Genomic DNA, 20,813 nt, shown 5'->3' with positions numbered 1-20,813 from the left:
CCCATGCAACACATCATGAGCTTGTTGAGGATATGTTTTCCAGCAGTGGTAAGGGCTCCTCTTCAAGCCCTAGTGCACACACTGTGCATTGATTACAGTGTCTGTCAGGCCTTCGCACATGTAACACAAAATGTATACACCAGGTTTCGAAGCAGGCCTTAAATGAACATGTGCTATTATGAGACTGTGTAAGTAGAAAATGTACCTCAAGTGGACTTGGCTCTTGTATGGACTTGTGGATGGCAGTAAATATGTGTGGATCCTGCATTCGTGATTAGGAAACCAATAAATGTACAAATGGTGGGCAGCATGAGCATTTTCATCCACCACCCCATAAGGACTGTGTGTGTGTGTGTGTGTGTGTGTGTGTGTGTGTGTGTGTGTGTGTGTGTGTGCGCGTGCGGCGCGTGCGCGCGCCCTTTCCTCCCAAGAACAGCGCTCCATTTTCTGTCCACTCCACACAGTAACAAAGACAAGTGTGTCCCTGTTTGAAGACAAACTGACCCAAGGCCAACCAGACTGCACAGTGTCAACAGGCGCTGCTTTCTATACGACACCCATAAATGAGTCACTTGCACAGCCAAAAGCAACATGTTTACATCCCAGTAACAGGACAAAAACCCACAGTGTTGTCCCACCTGGAATATCCACAACTATTCAACTACAGCATTTGCAAATAAACATCATAAAATTTCAACCAGATGCCTCTTTTACGTTGATGTCACGAGTACTTTGAAATCATTGGCCTGCAGACCTGCTATGGTATGGCTCGGATGGAATGTTGTGCACCTACACTCTTGGAGGTGCATGACACTGTTCAACAAGACCGACCACCATACCCTAAGGGATGCCGACATGGGCTGCTAAGTGAAATATGCTTGTTATGACCCACTCTACCAGCCCTCTCATTTTCTATATTTATTTCAGATACACACTTTATAAATGGTTTAATAACAATATTATGGAAAGGATAGTTCCTGTAACTCTTCAGGCTTTCCCGGCGATCTAATGACATCTTGGGTTGTCGGGTGATCTGCCGGATATCAGCGTCGTACTTGCACGATATTTCGGTCACGTAGCTCGTGACCTTCATCAGGTGCAACCTGAGACTGCTCCTCGAGTGGACCTGGTCCGGTATTTATGCCTATGGCCTTCCCCCTCCACCGACAGTTGCAGGCGCTTCCTCTGTGGTCTGCGCCCATTCCCTGCGGCCTGCTGGAGCGTTGCTGCTCCGTTTTCTGTCTGCTGCGGTTCTAGGTGTTCCCTCTGCGGTCCGCGCCCACCAAACCCACTCCTGGGGGTTTCATCTACGGTCTGGGGTACCAAGCGTTCCCCCTGCGGTCCACGCCCACTCACCACGACCTGTTGGAGCGTTGCTGCTCCGTTTTTTGTCCGCTGCGACTCTGGATGTTCCCTCTGCGGTCCGCACCCACCAGTCACAATTCTGGGTGTTCCATCTTCGGTCTGATGCGCCTGGCAGTCCGTCAGGGGCTCGTTTTCCATCTCCATGTCTCTGGTTCTTCTGTTTGTGTAGTGCTGCAGCTGGCCCCGTTGCTCCTTTAACAATTCCAGAGCCGGATCCCAGGCTCTGCTTAGCTGGTACCCTGTGTCACGGTTCATAAGATCGTCAGCCATTTTAATTTCTATCGATTCTCTTATAACACTGTCCCAAAATCTGGGTGTTTGTGCTAGAATCTTGGTATCCTCATACTTCATGACATGATCTAGTTCTAGACAGTGTTCAGCAATGGCTGACTTAGTCATCTGTCTTAATCTAGTGTGCCTCTGATGTTCTTTGCGTCTGATCTCCACAGTTCTTGTCGTCTGGCCAATGTAGGACATGCCACATTGACAAGGTATATTGTAAATCCCTGGTTTTCGTAACCCCAGGTCGTCTTTGACACTCCCCAGCAGTCCCCCGATCTTGTTGAATGGACAGAAAACACACTTGATATTGTGTTTACGGAGTATCCTACTGATTCTGGCAGAAATAGAGCCAGCATAGGGCAGATATGCCACCTTCTTTGCTTCATCTTGGTCTTCTTCAGGAACCTGTGGCATAGTGGCTGGTTGGAGTGCCCTCTCAATTTGTCTGTCCGTGTATCCATTCTTGGAGAAAACTGTTTTGAGACGTTCTATCTCTATAGGTAGATTCTCTTGGTCTGACAGGGCACGTGCTCTGTGGACCAAAGTCTTCAGAACCCCATTCTTCTGTGCAGGGTGGTGACAGCTGCTGGCCTACAGATATAAATCAGTGTGTGTTGGTTTTTGGTACACACTGTGGCCAATTGATCCATCTGCTTTCCTCTGGACTAGTACATCCAGAAATGGCAGCTGGCCATTCTTCTCCAGTTCCATGGTGAACTTGATATTAGGGTGGCATGAGTTAAGATGTTCAAGAAACTCATTGAGCCTGTCCATTCCATGTGGCCAGATCACGAAGGTGTCATCCACATACCTAAAGAAGCACATGGGTTTAAATGTGGCTGTCTCCAATGCCCTCTCCTCAAAACTCTCCATAAACATGTTGGCAACCACAGGGGACAGTGGGCTGCCCATAGCTACACCTTCAGTTTGCTCGTAATATTGGTTTCTGTACAGGAAATATGTGGATGACAGTGTATGACTAACAGGTCCAACAGAGCACCGTCAAATTTCTCTGCAATCACTTCTAGTGAGTCCTTCAGTGGGACCCTGGTGAACAGCGATACCACGTCAAAACTAACCATGATGTCCGAGTCTGATGTGCAGTTGCTTGAGGCGTTGCAGGAAATCTTCTGAGTTGCGGATGTGGTGAATACATTTCCCCACATATGAAGACAGGAGACCTTTCAAGTACTTGGCTGTTGTGTACGTAGGTGCCCCAATATTACTGACAATAGGACGTAGGGGCATGCCCTCCTTGTGTATTTTAGGCACACCATACAGTCTAGGTGGCACTGGCGCTTTTTCCCGTAGTTGTCTGATGATCTTATCGGGCATCCCTGTTTCCTTCAAGAGAGCACTAGTCTTCTTGGCCACCTTGTCCGTGGGGTCACACTCCAGAATTCTGTATGCAGGGTCCTCCAGAAGTTGGCATACTTTCTCATCATAATCCACCCGCTGCAAGATGACAGTGGAGTTCCCTTTGTCTGCTGGCAGTACGACAATGCTGTTGTCTTCCCGTAGTTTCTTGAGTGCAAGCCTCTCCTCGGTTGTGATGTTCGATTTCGGCGGCCTGGCCTTGGTGAGGGCCCTGCAGGTCTCTCGGCGGACTTCCTCTGCCACATTAGGTGGTAGTGTGGCTGCAACTTGAACGAAACAGGGATGCCCGATAAGATCATCAGACAACTACGGGAAAAAGCGCCAGTGCCACCTAGACTGTATGGACTGCCTAAAATACACAAGGAGGGCGTGCCCCTACGTCCTATTATCAGTAATATTGGGGCACATACGTACACAACAGCCAAGTACTTGAAAGGTCTCTTGTCTCCATATGTGGGGAAATGTATTCACCACATCCGCAACTCAGAAGATTTCCTGCAACGCCTCAAGCAACTGCACATCACAGACTCTGACATCATGGTTAGTTTTGATGTGGTATCGCTGTTCACCAGAACTGATTGCAGAGAAATTTGACGGTGCTCTGGTGGACCTGTTCAGTCATACACTGACATCCACGTATTTCCTGTACAGAAACCAATATTACGAGCAAACTGAAGGTGTAGCTATGGGCAGCCCACTGTCCCCTGTGGTTGCCAACATGTTTATGGAGAGTTTTGAGGAGAGGGCATTGGAGACAGCCACATTTAAACCCATATGCTTCTTTAGGTATGTGGATGACACCTTCGTGATTTGGCCACATGGAATGGACAGGCTCAATGAGTTTCTTGAACATCTTAACTCATGCCACCGTAATATCAAGTTCACCATGGAACTGGAGAAGAATGGCCAGCTGCCATTTCTGGATGTACTAGTCCAGAGGAAAGCAGATGGATCAATTGGCCACAGTGTGTACCAAAAACCAACACACACTGATTTATATCTGTAGGCCAGCAGCTGTCACCACCCTGCACAGAAGAATGGGGTTCTGAAGACTTTGGTCCACAGAGCACGTGCCCTGTCAGACCAAGAGAATCTACCTATAGAGATAGAACGTCTCAAAAGTTTTCTCCAAGAATGGATACACGGACAGACAAATTGAGAGGGCACTCCAACCAGCCACTATGCCACAGGTTCCTGAAGAAGACCAAGATGAAGCAAAGAAGGTGGCATATCTGCCCTATGCTGGCTCTATTTCTGCCAGAATCAGTAGGATACTCCGTAAACACAATATCAAGTGTGTTTTCTGTCCATTCAACAAGATCGGGGGACTGCTGGGGAGTGTCAAAGACGACCTGGGGTTACGAAAACCAGGGATTTACAATATACCTTGTCAATGTGGCATGTCCTACATTGGCCAGACGACAAGAACTGTGGAGATCAGACGCAAAGAACATCAGAGGCACACTAGATTAAGACAGATGACTAAGTCAGCCATTGCTGAACACTGTCTAGAACTAGATCATGTCATGAAGTATGAGGATACCAAGATTCTAGCACAAACACCCAGATTTTGGGACAGTGTTATAAGAGAAACGATAGAAATTAAAATGGCTGACGATCTTATGAACCGTGACACAGGGTACCAGCTAAGCAGAGCCTGGGATCCGGCTCTGGAATTGTTAAAGGAGCAACGGGGCCAGCTGCAGCACTACACAAACAGAAGAACCAGAGACATGGAGATGGAAAACGAGCCATTGACGGACTGCCAGGCGCAATCAGACCGCGGACCGCAGAGGGAACGCTTGGTACCCCAGACCGTAGATGAAACCCACAGGAGTGGGTTTGGTGGGCGCGGACCGCAGAGGGAACACCTAGAACCGCAGCGGACAGAAAACGGAGCAGCAACGCTCCAGCAGGCCGCAGGGAATGGGCGCAGACCACAGAGGAAGCGCCTGCAACTGTCGGTGGAGGGGGAAGGCCATAGGCATAAATACCGGACCAGGTCCACTCGAGGAGCAGTCTCAGGTTGCACCTGATGAAGGTCACGAGCTACGTGACCGAAATATCATGCAAGTACGGCGCTGATATCCGGCAGAACATCCGACAACCCAAGATGTCAGGATAGTTCCTACTCACCACACAGCACAGATGCTAGTTAAGTATACACATTATAAAGAAACAAACACACAAAAATTTTATGACGGCATACTTAGGTCTCTTAATCAGTCTTTAGGCCTTAGTATTACCAAATGCACTTAATTGAGTCCACCAGGAAATTTTCATTACAGACACCCTTGAATCAGGTGCTGCACAGGTTGTGCAGCAACCCCACAGTTACACAGTGGGGCATATTTGAATATCCATTCATAAAAACAGTCACCACACCTTCCATGGCTTGATTAATTCAAAGCTGTCCACAGTTTCCTGAGAAGACCAAATCCATTCACACGTTTAGCACAGTTAGTAATAAGGTGTTTGAGGGAACTTTTGCCAAACCTCTTTCCATTCTTGGCACATACCATATACAAGATGCACATCTTGTGCTGGCCTGGGTGATTTTCTGGATTTAAGTCTGCTGTCAGGTACATTCTGTAACAAGTTATACAGAAGTGAGTTCTGATGAGTAGTACACTTTTAGAACTCCCTTGCGACTGCTACTTTTTCTCTAATCGATGCTGGTGCAATATTACATAACACAGGCAGCCACAGAAGTTGTGTTGATTTAGTAGTCTCAGTAACTACTCTCATTCCATGATTTAGGCTGATACCAACTGGGTGTAGACGTGCACTGTCTCTCCTCACTGGAGCACAGTATCCTGCCACTGAGTAGACCAGTGCCAATGTATCAGTACAATGAGTATTAAAATTAGCATCCATCCTGAACTAGTTAGTTTTCTAATACTATCAATTTTGGTTTTCACTTTCTTTGCTGTATTTTCTAAGTGGTTCTTAAATGTAATGCCTCATGAAAAATGATGCCAAAGTATTTCAGGTATGGGTTGTGTCCCAGAGGAATAATTCTGAAGACCACATGTAATTTGCAATTTGCTTCACAATTATTAAGATGATAAGCATTTAATCTGTTTTAGATGGATCAGTGCCAGGTAGGGTTGCCAACTCTACCCTATTATATAGTAACTTATGTATTCTTCTAAATTTTTCAGCCAAAATGAATGTCCCACTTATATTTTATCTGGAAGGTTTTACCCTGCATTTTTAAAGAAGTGATACGAGTTAACAGTTAAACCTGCAGCATATTTTTCAATTCTCATTTCTGAACGTCTGTTAGGACAGTGATTAATCGATATGGTGAAGTGATACCAGTACAACGACTACATCAGTACATAGTGAATATAAAACCATGTTTAACAAGGCATCCCATCATGAGTCATGTGGCCATTGTATTGTGGTTTCTTGTTAGAATGCAGTCATACTTTTTTTCAATCCAACTAATCAGAGTAACGCAACGTCGATGAATCCAAAACTCTGCATATAAAGAGAGGAAAATGTTTATGTGCATATCAGAAGAAGTGGCAAGAAACTCATTTACAGGTTAATCCAATAAAAGGTAAAAAAATAAAGCACACTGCTAGCTTTAAAAGTGAGTGTTCAGCAAAGCACACGATGTAATACAGGCTGTCAAAAGCATGCCAAAGCCGAAGGACACAAAAGCAGAGTTAGGGGAATTAATACAGCTCCTTAGATAGTCAGCTATTTTCAATGCCCAAGTTATCACCCTACTAGTGGTGAATCCAACAAAGCTGCTGTAGGTGAGTTAGTGGTGGTGCATCGTATTGTGAAACACAACTTCAGTTGTAGTAACATGGACTGTGCAAATAAACGTGCTAAGAGTAATTTGTGGATTCTTATATGGCCAAAAGAAATGCATTGGGGTATGACAAAAGCAGAGAGTATTGCGAAAAACTGGTTGGCACCAAGAAGTGCAAGTGACTTCCTAGAGATGCTAATGATCCATGTAAGTGTAGCACTTTTTCTTCTGTGGCTTCAGATGCGATGAATCACAAGAACAGGAAAATGTTTCCTGTAGTAATTAGGTAGTGTTAGCATCAGAAATAAACTATTAGATTTTGTGGGAAAGTCAGATGAGAGTGATAGTGGTATTTATGCTTTGATATAAAACAATCTTGAATTTCATTTATTAAATGTAAATAACATTTCATCTTACTAGTGCAGATAATGCTATGGTCAATTATGGCAAAAATAAATCTGTGAGGAAATTCTTCTTCTTCTTCTTCTTCAGTGTTACATTTTAAGGTATGTGCCTACAAGGTGACTGTCCCTCACATCAGTTGTTTATAGGCTAATAATGAAGTGTGAGCCAATAATAAGTTATTTTCAAAGCACAAACCAAAAACTTAAAGCTTTGAAATTAAATTTCAGTAATAAGAACCCAGGGAAAAAGGTAATTCTTGAAGCATATTTTCAATTTTTTTCCTTATGTTGGAAATATACTTTTGGAAACCTCAAAGTTTCTAGATATTTCAGATTTAACTATAATAATGGAGTCCTGTAATGCTATTGATGCTTTGTTGAAGAAAATTTTTCAGCAAAAAGAAGACTAACATATGCAAAGTTTTAAATAAATTACAGCCTGTGAAGGGCAAGACAATTCAAAATAATTGTGTCAAATTCTGCAATACTTTTCATACTTACAGCATAAACAAAGATTTCTGACAATGCTACAATTCAGCCCTTGCTCCCACTATTCTTAAAGAATTCTGTTAGTTTTAATTTGTCGATTTTCAGAACATACTTACTCATATTCAGCTAGACACAAATGAGGATAATCTATATGATAAATTTACGTCTTTGAAAGATATGCCAAGTACACCAATTTCGATTGGCGGCAGCACTGTGGAAAAGTGGGGGAACATAACAGGACGGATCGAAATATTAAGGAGCAACATCTTCATTTAAATGAATAGAGTAAGAGTAGGATGCTTCACAGATTGGTGAGTGTTTGTGACGCAGTGTTCAAAACTTAATGAATGTGTTGGGGAGCAAAGGATAGATGGATCCACGGACGAGGTGACTTACACTTAGCTCAGATGAATCCGTAGAAGGAATGACCTGAACTAAATTATGGGAGGGGGGATTGGTAAAGGGACACTGGCATCTTAAACAGAACGGTAATTAAGAAGTATGTGCACAAAGAAGGTGATGTAGAAGCAAGTAATTGTTCTCCAAACTAGTACAGGTGAAGAAATTACAAAGTTAGTGTCAAAGTAAACTTGCAGCATTTCTGTGCATGCTTGATTTCATAAATGGCTAAAATATGCAATTAGCAATCATAGATTGAACTAACAGATCAGCACTTAGCTCCTTGGGTATATAAAAGAAGGGAGGTAGCTAGCCTATGCTTCAATATTTACTGAGATACAGTGGAGTGGCAGTGGCTAAAAGCCTTAAGAGATCACATAGTTATTACCTAAGTGAACCGAGTGAAATAAAATTTTTGGATGCCATGTTCCACTTAAAAGAATCTGCGATTAAAGATGTTCACGATGTTTAGTAGTACGTAAGTAAGTGTTGGGGTATCCCACAGTGTGAGATATTATTATAATATTTGCAGAACGGCTTGAGCTCATCACTTCTACAGTGCGAGATGGTGAGTGAGTGTCACCACCCACTGTGTGCGGCTGCTTGTTCCTTGGTGTCATGTTTGAAATTGTTTAGAAGACAAGGAGAAAAAGGGGAAGGAGGTCATTGCCACAACAGATGGCAAGAAAAATGACTTGTCAATTTGGCTTATGTCCAATATACTTCTTGTCTTGATCTTGCACAAGCTACCTATGTTTACCAATGGTCTGACAAGCCACTTAGTATACGAATTTTGTTGGAAAAGAGTGTGAGCACAGAAAGTTTAAAGTACAGTCGTTTACATCATTCAAGTAGCTTGGAAGAAAATAAATGCTCTCATTCAGCATCCATTCATGCACACGGAAACTAAGTTCTGCAAGACTGCTGCAAAATGGTTGGGTGGAACTATTTAGCAGGGCCACGTCAGCAAACATCAAGAAAAGGCAACTGAAAGAAACCTTATTAAGTAAGTCTACTGATTTCAAATATAAGAGGGTTACATATCGTACATAGGAAATGGAAGACTTAAGCCATCGAAACTCCATTTCAGAGGGAACCACTGATGTTCCATTCCCCAGGCAAAGGTGCCTACTCCTTGGAAGAATGCAGAGGAGGTGGTGGTGGTTATTAGTGCACGGTAGGACAAGAATTCACTGATACCCAGATCTTACAGACATTTCCTTGATTGTTCCGATAAATACTTTAAAACATTATGCAAAAGGTTAAGAAATGGAAACTCCCGGTTGGAATATCAGCAACATTCTTCAGAAAAGAACATGCGCACACAACACACACACACACACGATGAACGCAATCTCCAGCAGCACGCCAGTTCAAGGTGCCGGAGTTAGCAGTAATGCATGTGTGAGGTGTGCTTACTTATGCGAATATGTGAGAGTTTTCTTTTTTTGAAGAAGGGTTTGGCTGAAAGCTAAATGTGTAACAGTCTCTTTGTTGGCCTGTCTGCAACTCAATCTACCCTCTTCTAGTTACGCACAAGGTTGCAAGACCATAGACAGCTACACGGCACAAGTCATCACCAGTATGCAATTAGAAGAAGCATGTCACAAGTAGAGACAATACATGTGGCAGACTCACTTGCAACACACATTCCATGTATAATCCAGTGGTGTAATAAATGTCACTGGTGCTTTTAATAACCTACTATTAGGAGCATGTAAAAATAATTCCTTCTTGCCTATTTTGGTTCATGTTCTCACACCTTAATATTCGAGAATGTTCTTTATTTTAGTTCTATATCATTACTTTTGGTGTCAAGTTGAAAATGAAAATATACCTTTCAATTACATTGCAGTTATTGACATCACCTGTCACACTCCTACCCACTATAAAAAATGTTGAAATCTTTAAATCACATAAATTAAAGACAAAATAACTCTGCAGCCAATGCTGTTGAAAGTTTTTTTGAAAGGAAGCATTGCCATAATGTCCGAGTTCTCTTCTGAGACACTATGTCACCAATCTGCAAAGCCTTCACTACATGTAAAAACAGCAAGTCTACTCTGAACTAGGAAGCTGAACTGTGTCCATCATAAGTGATATATCTGTTGGCACGGAAAGTTACTTTTTCATTAAATTCCGAAGGGATCTGTATCCCTCCAAAACATATCTGGCTGAAGTTTATGTCTTTTCATGGTTTTAAAAAGAAGCTTTTTTATTTGATCACAAAAAATTTCTTTCTGCTATAAAATATTCAAGCCATTTTGACTTGGAACAGAGTTAACAGTTTTTATCTGCCAATGTTACATTTCCGATACTTTTGCACAAAAATCATATCAGAAAAAATGTGTTTGGTGAGTTGTTCTAATCAATAAATCAATTAAACTGCATTATTTTTGTGTTATGCAAGTATAAATATGAAAACAACCAAGTATTGCCATTAGCTTCGAAAACATGAGAATCGGCCTGATATCTGCTCAATTTACTGTTATCAGCCAGTCATACCAAGGGACATGTGAGCTCAAATAAACATATATCTGACTGTATGACTGAATACTGGGAATGTTTATTCGAATATTTTTTACTATTTTGTGAAATTAAGTCTGTTGTAATAGCACCATTTGTAATGAGGGCTGATAAAAGTGACGTTAGCACATGAAATGTTGATTTACATGTTTCCACAGCTATTTCAAATGCTACTTGTATTTAGTAACTGCCATATTTATACTTCGGTACTATGAAAATATGACGTTCAAATGATGCACCACACAGAGGATCCCTCCAAAACATATCACTTTTTTTATCATCATCCTTGAGTAAAGAGACAAGAGCCAATTTTTACATTAAGTAACTAAAGATAAAGCTATCATCCACCCAAAGGTTGGTTTGAACACCACAGTGCTTGACTAGGCATGGTAATATTGGAGGTGGTATGCCGTTGCCTTCCTCTGATCTTTAACTGACTTGTTCACCTAGTTACCCGAGTATCTATAATTTAACGTGGCCTCCAAAACACGGCGCAACTCAGCGTTTTTCACATTTACCAATATAGGCAGACTTGAAGAAAGTGATGAATAAAAGACAGAAATCCGAGGAGTAACTGGTGATCAAAACAATAGCCTTTGTACTTTCAGTCTGACAGTTCACCACTGAGACACACCTACATAATTATAACTTACCAATTATCTGTAAAGGGTAGGGAAAGTATTCACTGATATCAAATGAATGTCAAAACTCAGATCACATGTCAGTATCAAGTAAAGAAGGGAAAACTGAAAGCTGGAAGGAATATACAGAGGCTATACACTGATAAGCCAGAACATTGTGAACACCTATCTAACACCATGTTTAATCACATCCCAGATGTATTTGATTGGGTTCAGATCTGGCGAGCTTGGGGCCCTGAACATCAAATGGAACTCGTCACTGTGCTCCTTGAACCACTCCATCACACTCCTGGCCTTGTGACATGACACACTATCTTGCTGAAAAATGCCACTGCTGTTGGGAAGCATGATGATCATGAAGGCTTTACATGGTCTGCAACCTGTGTGCAACACTCCTTGGCCATCTTGGTGCCTTGCATGAGCTCCATTCAGCTCATGGATGCCCACTTGAATGCTCCCCATAGCATAATGGAGCTGCTGGCAGTTTGTCTCCATCCCACAGTACAGGTGTCAAGGAGTTGTTTCCTTGAAAGACAATCCTTTTCTTGTGACTTATAACTCAGTCTCATTTTTTTTTGCATGTATTTCTGAAGTACTGTATTCAGCAACAACATCAATAGTCCATCTTTTATATTCAAACACTGAGACTCTAAGAATATGCTCGGTCATAATAGAGCAAATGTCGCCCATTTCCTGCTAGTGATCTTTTATTGGCTGGTGACTAGCTACGTCACTCAATAGCCAGAGCAGCCACCACACCAAAATAACACACACAAAATGAATTCACCTACTGGGTGTGTGGAGAGGGTGAGTGGCTCTTCAGCAACAGGAGTGTAGGTAGATGTAAAAACATTTTGTGAAATCTGAAAATATTCTTTTGATGCAGATGATCTGGTATGACAGAGATGTCACAGGTAAATGGAACAAGGGTTTTCCGACAGCACATTTTAAAGACTTTTGTGTCCAAATCCAACATGATACAGTTGCAACAACTACATACACTACTGATGTATATACCTTGCACCACACATTGTAGATCGTAAAAACAGGCAGCAGTGATAGAGGGGATGAAGAGAAACTGCAGCACCAGAGCTTCCTTCCAAATTTACATTTTTACACAGTGTACAGCCTTCATGGGGGCCATCAGAAAGCACAATTTACATGATGTGAGCAGTGATAACAGCACTAGGCTGGTTAGCTTTGCGACTGCAAAAGACTTGTTTATAAGTAGTACTGATTTCGACAGGAAGAGAATATATAAAGGAACCTGGGTGTCTCCAGATGGGAAAACAGTGAACCAAATTGACCACCTAATTGTAGAGAAGAGAATAAAGAAGTGGATACAAAATGTTAGAACGGCAAGAGGTGCGGAATGTGGATCAGACCACTTCCTTGTCAGAGGAAGGATGAAAACAATATGGAGAGCCAGGAAGCACAAAAGAATGCAAAGAGTCACTCGATATGACCATGAGAGTCTGACTGAAGATAATATAAGAAGAACTTTCGAGATAGCACTAACAAACCGTTTTGAGGCTTTGAATGAAGAGGAAGGAGATCCTGTGGTAGATCAGAACTGGAAGGCGATTGCAGAGACCATTAAAGAAACAGCCCAAGAAGTAATCCCAAAGCGAACTAGGGGAAAAAGAGTGTGGTTCAATAAGGAGTGTGAGGGAGCTATCAGGGAGAGACAACGGGCCAAACTACTGTGGATACAAAGCAATATGCAAGAAGAAGGAAAATCGAAGTTTGAAGAAACACGACGGCAGACCCAAGCCACATTGAGGAAAGCAAAGAGAAAATATGTTAAAAGTAACATGGAGGAAGCTGAACAAGACTTTCATGGAAATAGGTATAAAGAACTTTATAGGAAAGTGAAAAGTTTTAAAGGAGGGACATACCATCAACACAGATTCATAAAAATGCCAATGGAAGAATGTTAACAGAAGATCAAAAAATTGGAAGAAGATGGATGGAATACTTCAGAGAATTACTAAACTCTGATGAACCAACCGAACTACTTGAGTTTGATGAACCAGTAACAGTAGACCCAGAATATCCTCCACCCACCATTGAAGAGATAAGGAACCAGATTAAAAACCTTAAGAATGGTAAAAGTCCAGGTGAGGACGGTATTCCTGCTGAACTTCTCAAGGCTGGAGACGAAATCCTCTGTTTAAAAATCCACAAGCTAATCGAGCAAATTTGGGTAAAATATGAAATACCAGAGGAATGGAAGGTAGCTGTGATATGCCCCATATATAAAAAGAAAGACAAATCCGTATGTGACAACTAAAGGGGCATAGCGCTACTCAACACCTGTTATACGATCTTCTCCAACTGCCTATTAGAACGAATAAAACCTATAGCAACAGACATAATTGGAGAATACCAAGGTGGTTTCCAGGCAGGGCGATCAACCACAGACCAGATTTTTGTGCTAAAACAGATCTGTGAGAAAATGTACGAATACGGACGAGAGATACATCTCCTGTTTGTAGACTTCAAGAAGGCTTACGACAGTATACATAGACCTAGCCTGATTAGAACTATGACAGAGTTCGGTATACCAAAGAAGTTGGTCAAACTGATAGAGGTATGCCTAAATGACACAAAACTTAAGGTTAAGGTAGGCAATCAAATGACAGAAAGCTTCCAAGTTGTAACAGGATTACGCCAAGGAGATGGGCTATCACCTGTCCTCTTCAACCTGGCACTTGAGAAGGTAATGCGGGATTTCAACAAAGAAAACATCAAGGGCATTCAAATTGGTAATGAACACATTACATATCTGGCCTATGCAGACGACATTGCACTATTAGCACGCACACAAGAAGATCTGAAGAGAAGTATCCAGACCTTGGAGTTATTGGCAGCTAGGATCGGTCTACAAATTAGCTCTGTAAAGACAGAACATATGACCATAGGAAGAAAGATCCAGAACTCTCAAGATTTAATTGTGAACAACACCAGGTATAAACATGTGAGAGAGTTCAAATACCTTGGATCATTTTTTGCAGAAGTAACATCAACTGAAGCAGAGATAAAAGCACGACTACAGGCGGGAAACAGATACTATCACTCTCTAGACCCTATATTAAAATGTAGAAGTGTCTCGCAACAACTAAAGCTACGGTTGTATAAGACATTAATAATGCCAGTAGTACTTTATGGTTCTCAAACCTGGAGCACTCGAAAACAAGACCTTAAGCGACTGCTAACATTTGAAAGGAAAGTCCTCAGGAAAATATTTGGACCAGTCAGAGATCAGACTACTGGAGAATGGAGAAGACGCCATAACACTGAATTAGAAGAGCTGTACAAGGAGTCTAACATCTTGGGAGTGATGAGAAGCAAAAGACTGCAATGGGCTGGACATGTTGTTAGAATGGAGGCAACAAGATGGCCCAAAATCACAATGGACTGGATCCCGTCAGGCAGCAGACCAGTGGGAAGCCCTGTTGCAGCTGGGAGTCACGGGAAACTGGAGACAGATAGCAGAAGACAGAGACGGATGGAGAGCTCTAACTGTGGTGGCGCACGGTCCTCTGGGCCTGATCGCGTGAAGAGAAGAGAGAGAGTACAGTAATTCACTGAGTCAACATCTAGTAAGCTTGTAATATTAATTGGGGAAGTAGACTAATCTTTTGACATCTCTGTTTCTCTCATCAAGCCTAAAATAACACGTTAACAGTAGTGAGGGTAGCTTATAAGAGAAATATTATACAATAACAGCAATGGTGACAAAATATATCATTAAGCAGATATCAACATTTACGCTTATGATTTAACCATTTAGCTGCTGTGATGTTTTATGTTTAATTTGACATGTCCATCACTTTTTTGCATTTTCCTGGGTGAGCACAAAGGATGCTTTCTCAAAAACATGTGTTTTGAATGTATAACTTTTAGCATATCGGAAAACAGCTTGATTGTGCTCAAGATATCAATTTCAATTTTTTGATGAATTTTTATTTGCTGTTACATATCTGTGATTTTTTAAGAATGGATGAAATTCATTATCATGATTTATTGTATAAACATTGTATTGTACACATAATTGCATTTATTTAGACAGATATTATACAAAGTACTCAAGAGGATTGCAATTGTTAACCATAAATGCCATATTTGGGAGAGGGGGGGGGGGGGAGGTTGTTAACATTTTCCTCAAATCTGCAGGTGCCTACAGATGTGAATACTACTGAACTGTCAGTTTAATAAGTCATAGTTCCAAAATATTGACAAATTATTTACAGAAGGATGAAAAAACTGGTAAAGTGAATGTCAGGAAAGTTCCAGAGAAATGTAACAACTTGCAAAGCAATACTGACCCTATAGATTACCCTAGAAGATGGAATGAAGAAGGCAAATCTACATTTACAGCATTTGTAGATTCAGATAAAGCTTTTGACAATGTTCACTGGACTAAGTTCTCAAATTCTGAACATAGCAGGAATAAAATACCAGGAACGAAAGATTATTTACAACTTCAGAGACCAGACTGCAGTTATGAATATCAAAGGACAATGAGCAAGCAATAAAGGAAACCACGGAGAAATCTGGTAAAGCAAAGTTCAGGAGCAAGAAATAAAAAATGTTCAAATGTGTGTGAAATCTTATGGGACTTAACTGCTAAGGTCATCAGTCCCCAAGCTTACACGCTACTTAACTTAAATTATCCTAAGGACAAACACACACACACCCATGCCCGATGGAGGATTCGAACCTTCGCCGGGACCAGTCGCACAGTCCATGACTGCAGCGCCTTAGACCGCTAGGCTAATCCCACACGGCAAGAAATAAAAACTTTGCTATTTGTTGATGACACTGTAATTCACACATATCAAAGGAAATGGAAGAGCAGCTGAGTGGAAAGAACAGCCTTGAAAAGAGATTTTAAGATTAACATAAAAACAAGTAATGGAGTGTAACTGAATTAAATCAGTCTGTGCTGAGGGAACTGGACTAGGAAATAAAGTACAAGTAAGAGATAAGTTTTGGTATTCAGGGAATAAAGTAACTATTGATGACTGAAGTACAGAGGATACAAAACGCAGACTGGCAACAGTAAGAAAAGCATTCCTTAAAAAGAGGAATTTGTTAAGTCTTCTGAAGGTATTTGTATGGAGTAATGTTGACAATAAGCAGTTCAGACAAGGTGAGAACAGTTGATAGGACACATCCTGAGGCAACAATGAATTGTCAATTTAAGTGAAAAATGTGTGGGGGGGGGGAGACTGTATATGAAGACCAAGGCTTGAATATAACAACAGGTTCAAATGGATGCAGACTGTGGTAGTTATGCACAGATGAAAAGGTTTGCGCACGACAGATCAGAATGGAGAGCTGACCACAGATGATGACTTATGAATATCAATAAATGGCTGCCACCAGAGTAATCTATTTACACAGGAAAGGAGTAACTACAAATTTGATAGCATTTTATAAAGAAAGCTGATTTCGTGTTCTTTGTGACATTTTCATGTGTGTAACTATGGTGGCCCTCTTTGTTCGATCACCTGAAAGAGCTGGAGTGTTCACAGACACTGTACAATTACATGAGATGCTGCTTTTTGTATGCCCAGGAAGGGAATGATGAAGAGCCTTGGAGAGCACACATATGCCAGCAATAAGACAGCATTAGGCTCCCATATTCAAAAGGAATGTAACAATTTTGCTAACACTGACAAGCAACTACAAATTTTACTTAAAGATGAAAAAAGTTGACAGACGAATTAGAAGAATTGGAGATTTGTATTATGAACCAGAAGGAACCAGACAAACTCCTCAATAAGCAGAATGAATTTGTAGTAGATGAATACTTAGTTCAATACTCCTTATGATCTGTTCATTTGAGGAACTGCAGCATGCTACATACAGGCTCCAACTGACAGTGACGCCTCCCTGTGACCGAGTGCTGCACTGTACCATGCTTTCACTTGCTAGCAGTATCCAGGAAATACAAACAAATCCTCTGGTAGCCAAAGAAGACTGCCGCTGAGCTACAGCACAATGGCATCCCTTTCAACCAATCTGCATTCTCTTTTCCAAGTTAATGGGCACTGGTATAAACATCTAGCAGCCAGAAGTGCAGTGCCATCAAAGATCTTACTCTGTTCTGAAATATTGTTTTATTGATTTAACAACCTATACTCTATTTTTATATTTTATGAATAACTGATTGAAATATTATTGTCACATTTGTCGTATTTTATGGTTGCCAGAACATTTAACCACTGTGCTATTGTGCTGTTACATGAACAACTGCTCATAAATCTCTCATACTCTACCCATAAATCTTTAGAGAGTATTTTACCTTTTCATATGATCCACTCAGGTAAAATATTCTAGCAACTTGGAAGGGGCAACAACCTGCTTCTGTTCACAAAAGTTTTATTTTACTATGGTTTCTGTCAACAGATTCAATAGCCTTTTGGAAATCAACAAACATCTTTGGAATTCAGTAATCTGTGGCAAATGACTGATTTTAGATTAAATATTTGTTCAGAACATGATCTGCAATTCCTATAAGCACCTTGACATTCGTTTACATTACTCTTCAGTGTTGTTTCTACTGCGTTTAGTATTATCTTGGAAAATAGGTTATATGTCACTGTTTAAAAAAAAATTCCTCTGTAGTTGTCAACATCTTGTTATTGCCTTTCTTATGAAGTGGACGTATCAAGGGCACCTTCCAGTCTCGTAGGTGTTTTTTTGTTTTCCAAGTTTTTGTAAACAATTAATTTAAGCCTTTTTTATTTTTGGTACATACCATTTCAAATGTTCTGCTGTAAAAGCATCTTCTCAACTAGCCTTATAAGGTTTTAATAATTTAATTTCTTGATACTTCAGGGAAAATCTCCTTTATTGTGCGTATCTGTGACTCAGCATCTCCGCTATATGGTGAGTGGTAGCTTTCCTTTTCATAACTGTTACACTACATCCTGGATTTTCCATTGTTTAATAGTAATAATAATAATAATAATAATAATAATACAGTGGGGATCAAACCAGATTCACCGAATTGCTAGTCCATGCGCCAGACAACTTGTCCACGGTGCCGTTATGACAACAGCCCCTCAAAAATCCAGCCTAATCTATAACATCACAACATGCAACTTAAAAAAAAAAAAACACTAGTGACCTGGTGTTGTGAGCAACATAATACTCTTAGTGCCAGAAGAAATGACATCAAATCAGAGCATGCGCAACTGAAAACTAAGAGCTGCATCCCTTCTGAGCTGATCGTAGCGCAGCTGACTATTGTTTGATCACTCAACGCTGGCTTCTAGTTATCATGACGAGTGTGCTACAAAATGTGTCTTCATCCATTTTATTTGCATACCAAAAAGCATTTGAGGAGAATTCTGTGTAATTTTAATGTGATTTCTACCTGGCATTCTAAGAGAAATGGCATAATTTTAGTGCGATATTTACAGTGTACTGTAGCACATTAGCAACACAAATCCAGCTGCCACTGCTAGGGTTACAAATACATAATTTCCTGATTTTTTGTTTTATGTTCTATTGAGCAACACATGAACATGGGTTCACTAAACACCAGTTGCCAGTATGTTCCAAGCCATTTTAATAACACTTTAATTAGCTCACAAGCAGACCTAGTAAAAATATTGTTACTTGCTTTAAGGTTTTAATAAAAGCTTTTTTTTATTTTTTGTTGCATCTGAAGATGGGCATTGAGACAAACCAGTTATGATTATTTACCAAAGAAAAATCACCAAACAGATATATGTTTTTCCAGAAGTTGTTTTATTTATAAATGTCACCTTCACGCTGCTATGCACTCCATGTATAGAGAATCGGATACCTCGATGCCTGATTCCGTGATGATTATGTCACAAGAAATGACCGTATCAATAAACAAGCAATTTGTTTCCATACCAAAAGGCTGTCCACAGAGCCAGTGTGCGATTCAGCATTTTGAGGTGCATTACGCAAAGACTGGCAGCATTTGCAGATGAAATTTTTGTTCACCATAAGCAGCATCTATGCAGCATCGATGAACACGGAATAGCTACAAGCATAATGACAAGGGATGAACAGGAAAGACAGAAATCCTTCCTATCATTCCTCCAAATTGTATCTATCCTACAAGTCTGTAAACCTGAAACCACATTGGATTAAAAAAATCCACAAGTTAAAAATGCTAAACGACGTTATCCATACACAGCCACTATGGGATTTTACATTTTTCAAGCTATGGTCTGAAGGATGAACTGCATTTTTTCCTCTCTTCTAAAAGAAATCAGTAGGATTTTAAAGGCAAGAATTTGTATTAAAAATGGCTTACTGCACACATCACTTTATACTTCGACAAGCTATATTTTTATAATTGTGATGTCTTTTCCTCAACTCTAGCTTCCTTCTTGGAGATAAATTGAGTGAGACATAATTAGGTTGAAAGATGATGATGGTGGTGATGATGATGATGACGAGGATGATGACAACAACACAACAATAATAAGTAAAATAAAATAAAAAAAGGTGTTAGAGGCACAATAACCTGTTCATAGCATAAGTCAGGAAAGCACGGAGATCAGTTTTTGATATCCCTCCAATTGGATTTACATCAGCACTGGAACAGTCATATTTAGTCATGTAGCCACGTAATGCTTCATCAACATTTGCCGATCCAAGTACCAGCAATCCTCCTGGCCTGTTACGTACCCATAGCATGAGTTGAGCAAAAAGATACGAAATTACCATCCTCAGTCTTGCCTGCAAAACAGAAATCATTGTTACAAATGACAGACAATTCACATTACTTTGTAATTTACTGAAAGTCTACTCACAACTACTCATCATGTAATGTCATCTAACAATTTTGCTAACATCTCTGATAATGATAGTGGAAGTGTGGATGCACTGTAAGAAGGTCTTTAGCATACATATTGTAACATTATGGCCATGTGGTTAAAAGTGATAAACCAACCAGAAGTAAACAAAACAAAAAAAGATATTTGCATGAATTACCTGGCACTCCCACGCAAGTATGCACACCTAAAATAAAGGGCAAATTTACCTTTAACGAACAACTGCTTCATTTTCACAGAGTAAAATGGAGTTCTTTTTTAACATGTAGTGTACAGGTACCTCATGATTAATATTTTTCCCCATCATCTACAGCAATGTCTCCTCCTCTCACTCGAGTTACCAGTAGCCATGGATATTAAAGAAAATACATTAATATTTTTCATAAAAAACATCGGAAGCTTCATTGATAGAAAGGGTAAACTCCATATACCCACAGAGGAAAATGATGGGTCTAGTCACAGACCAGTACAACAAAAAAGAATGCTACAAACACTTCAGCTTTCGGACAAATTCCTTCTCCAGAAGTAGAAAATACACATCCATTCCCACAATAACAACTCACACACGTGTCCATTGCTTGCCTCAGGGTACTAAGGCCCTTGCCTTCCTACTGAATTCATGTCAAATTGCACTCTTTAATTTGCACTGTGTGTCCACCAGATGTGACATTTAACTACTATGGTTTTACAAATATAGTGGGTGCTACTACCAAAGATCACATGTGTA

The 20,813-nt window shown here is 40.6% G+C and overlaps 1 protein-coding gene across 1 annotated transcript in view; it reads right to left on the bottom strand.

Moving 5' to 3' along the window:
* LOC124789074 (glutamine-dependent NAD(+) synthetase) overlaps positions 1 to 20,813 on the bottom strand; it is a 196,639-nt gene that overhangs the window by 45,752 nt on the left and 130,074 nt on the right. Inside the window, exon 12 of the mRNA XM_047256365.1 lies at positions 19,777 to 19,991. Within this exon, the coding sequence (XP_047112321.1) occupies positions 19,777 to 19,991 (215 nt within the window). The remainder of the gene's footprint in view (positions 1 to 19,776; positions 19,992 to 20,813) is intronic.

Source organism: Schistocerca piceifrons, chromosome 3 (assembly GCF_021461385.2).
Source record: "Schistocerca piceifrons isolate TAMUIC-IGC-003096 chromosome 3, iqSchPice1.1, whole genome shotgun sequence".
Classification (NCBI taxonomy): Eukaryota; Metazoa; Arthropoda; class Insecta; order Orthoptera; family Acrididae; genus Schistocerca; species Schistocerca piceifrons.
This window is presented reverse-complemented; position numbering and strand designations above follow the sequence as displayed.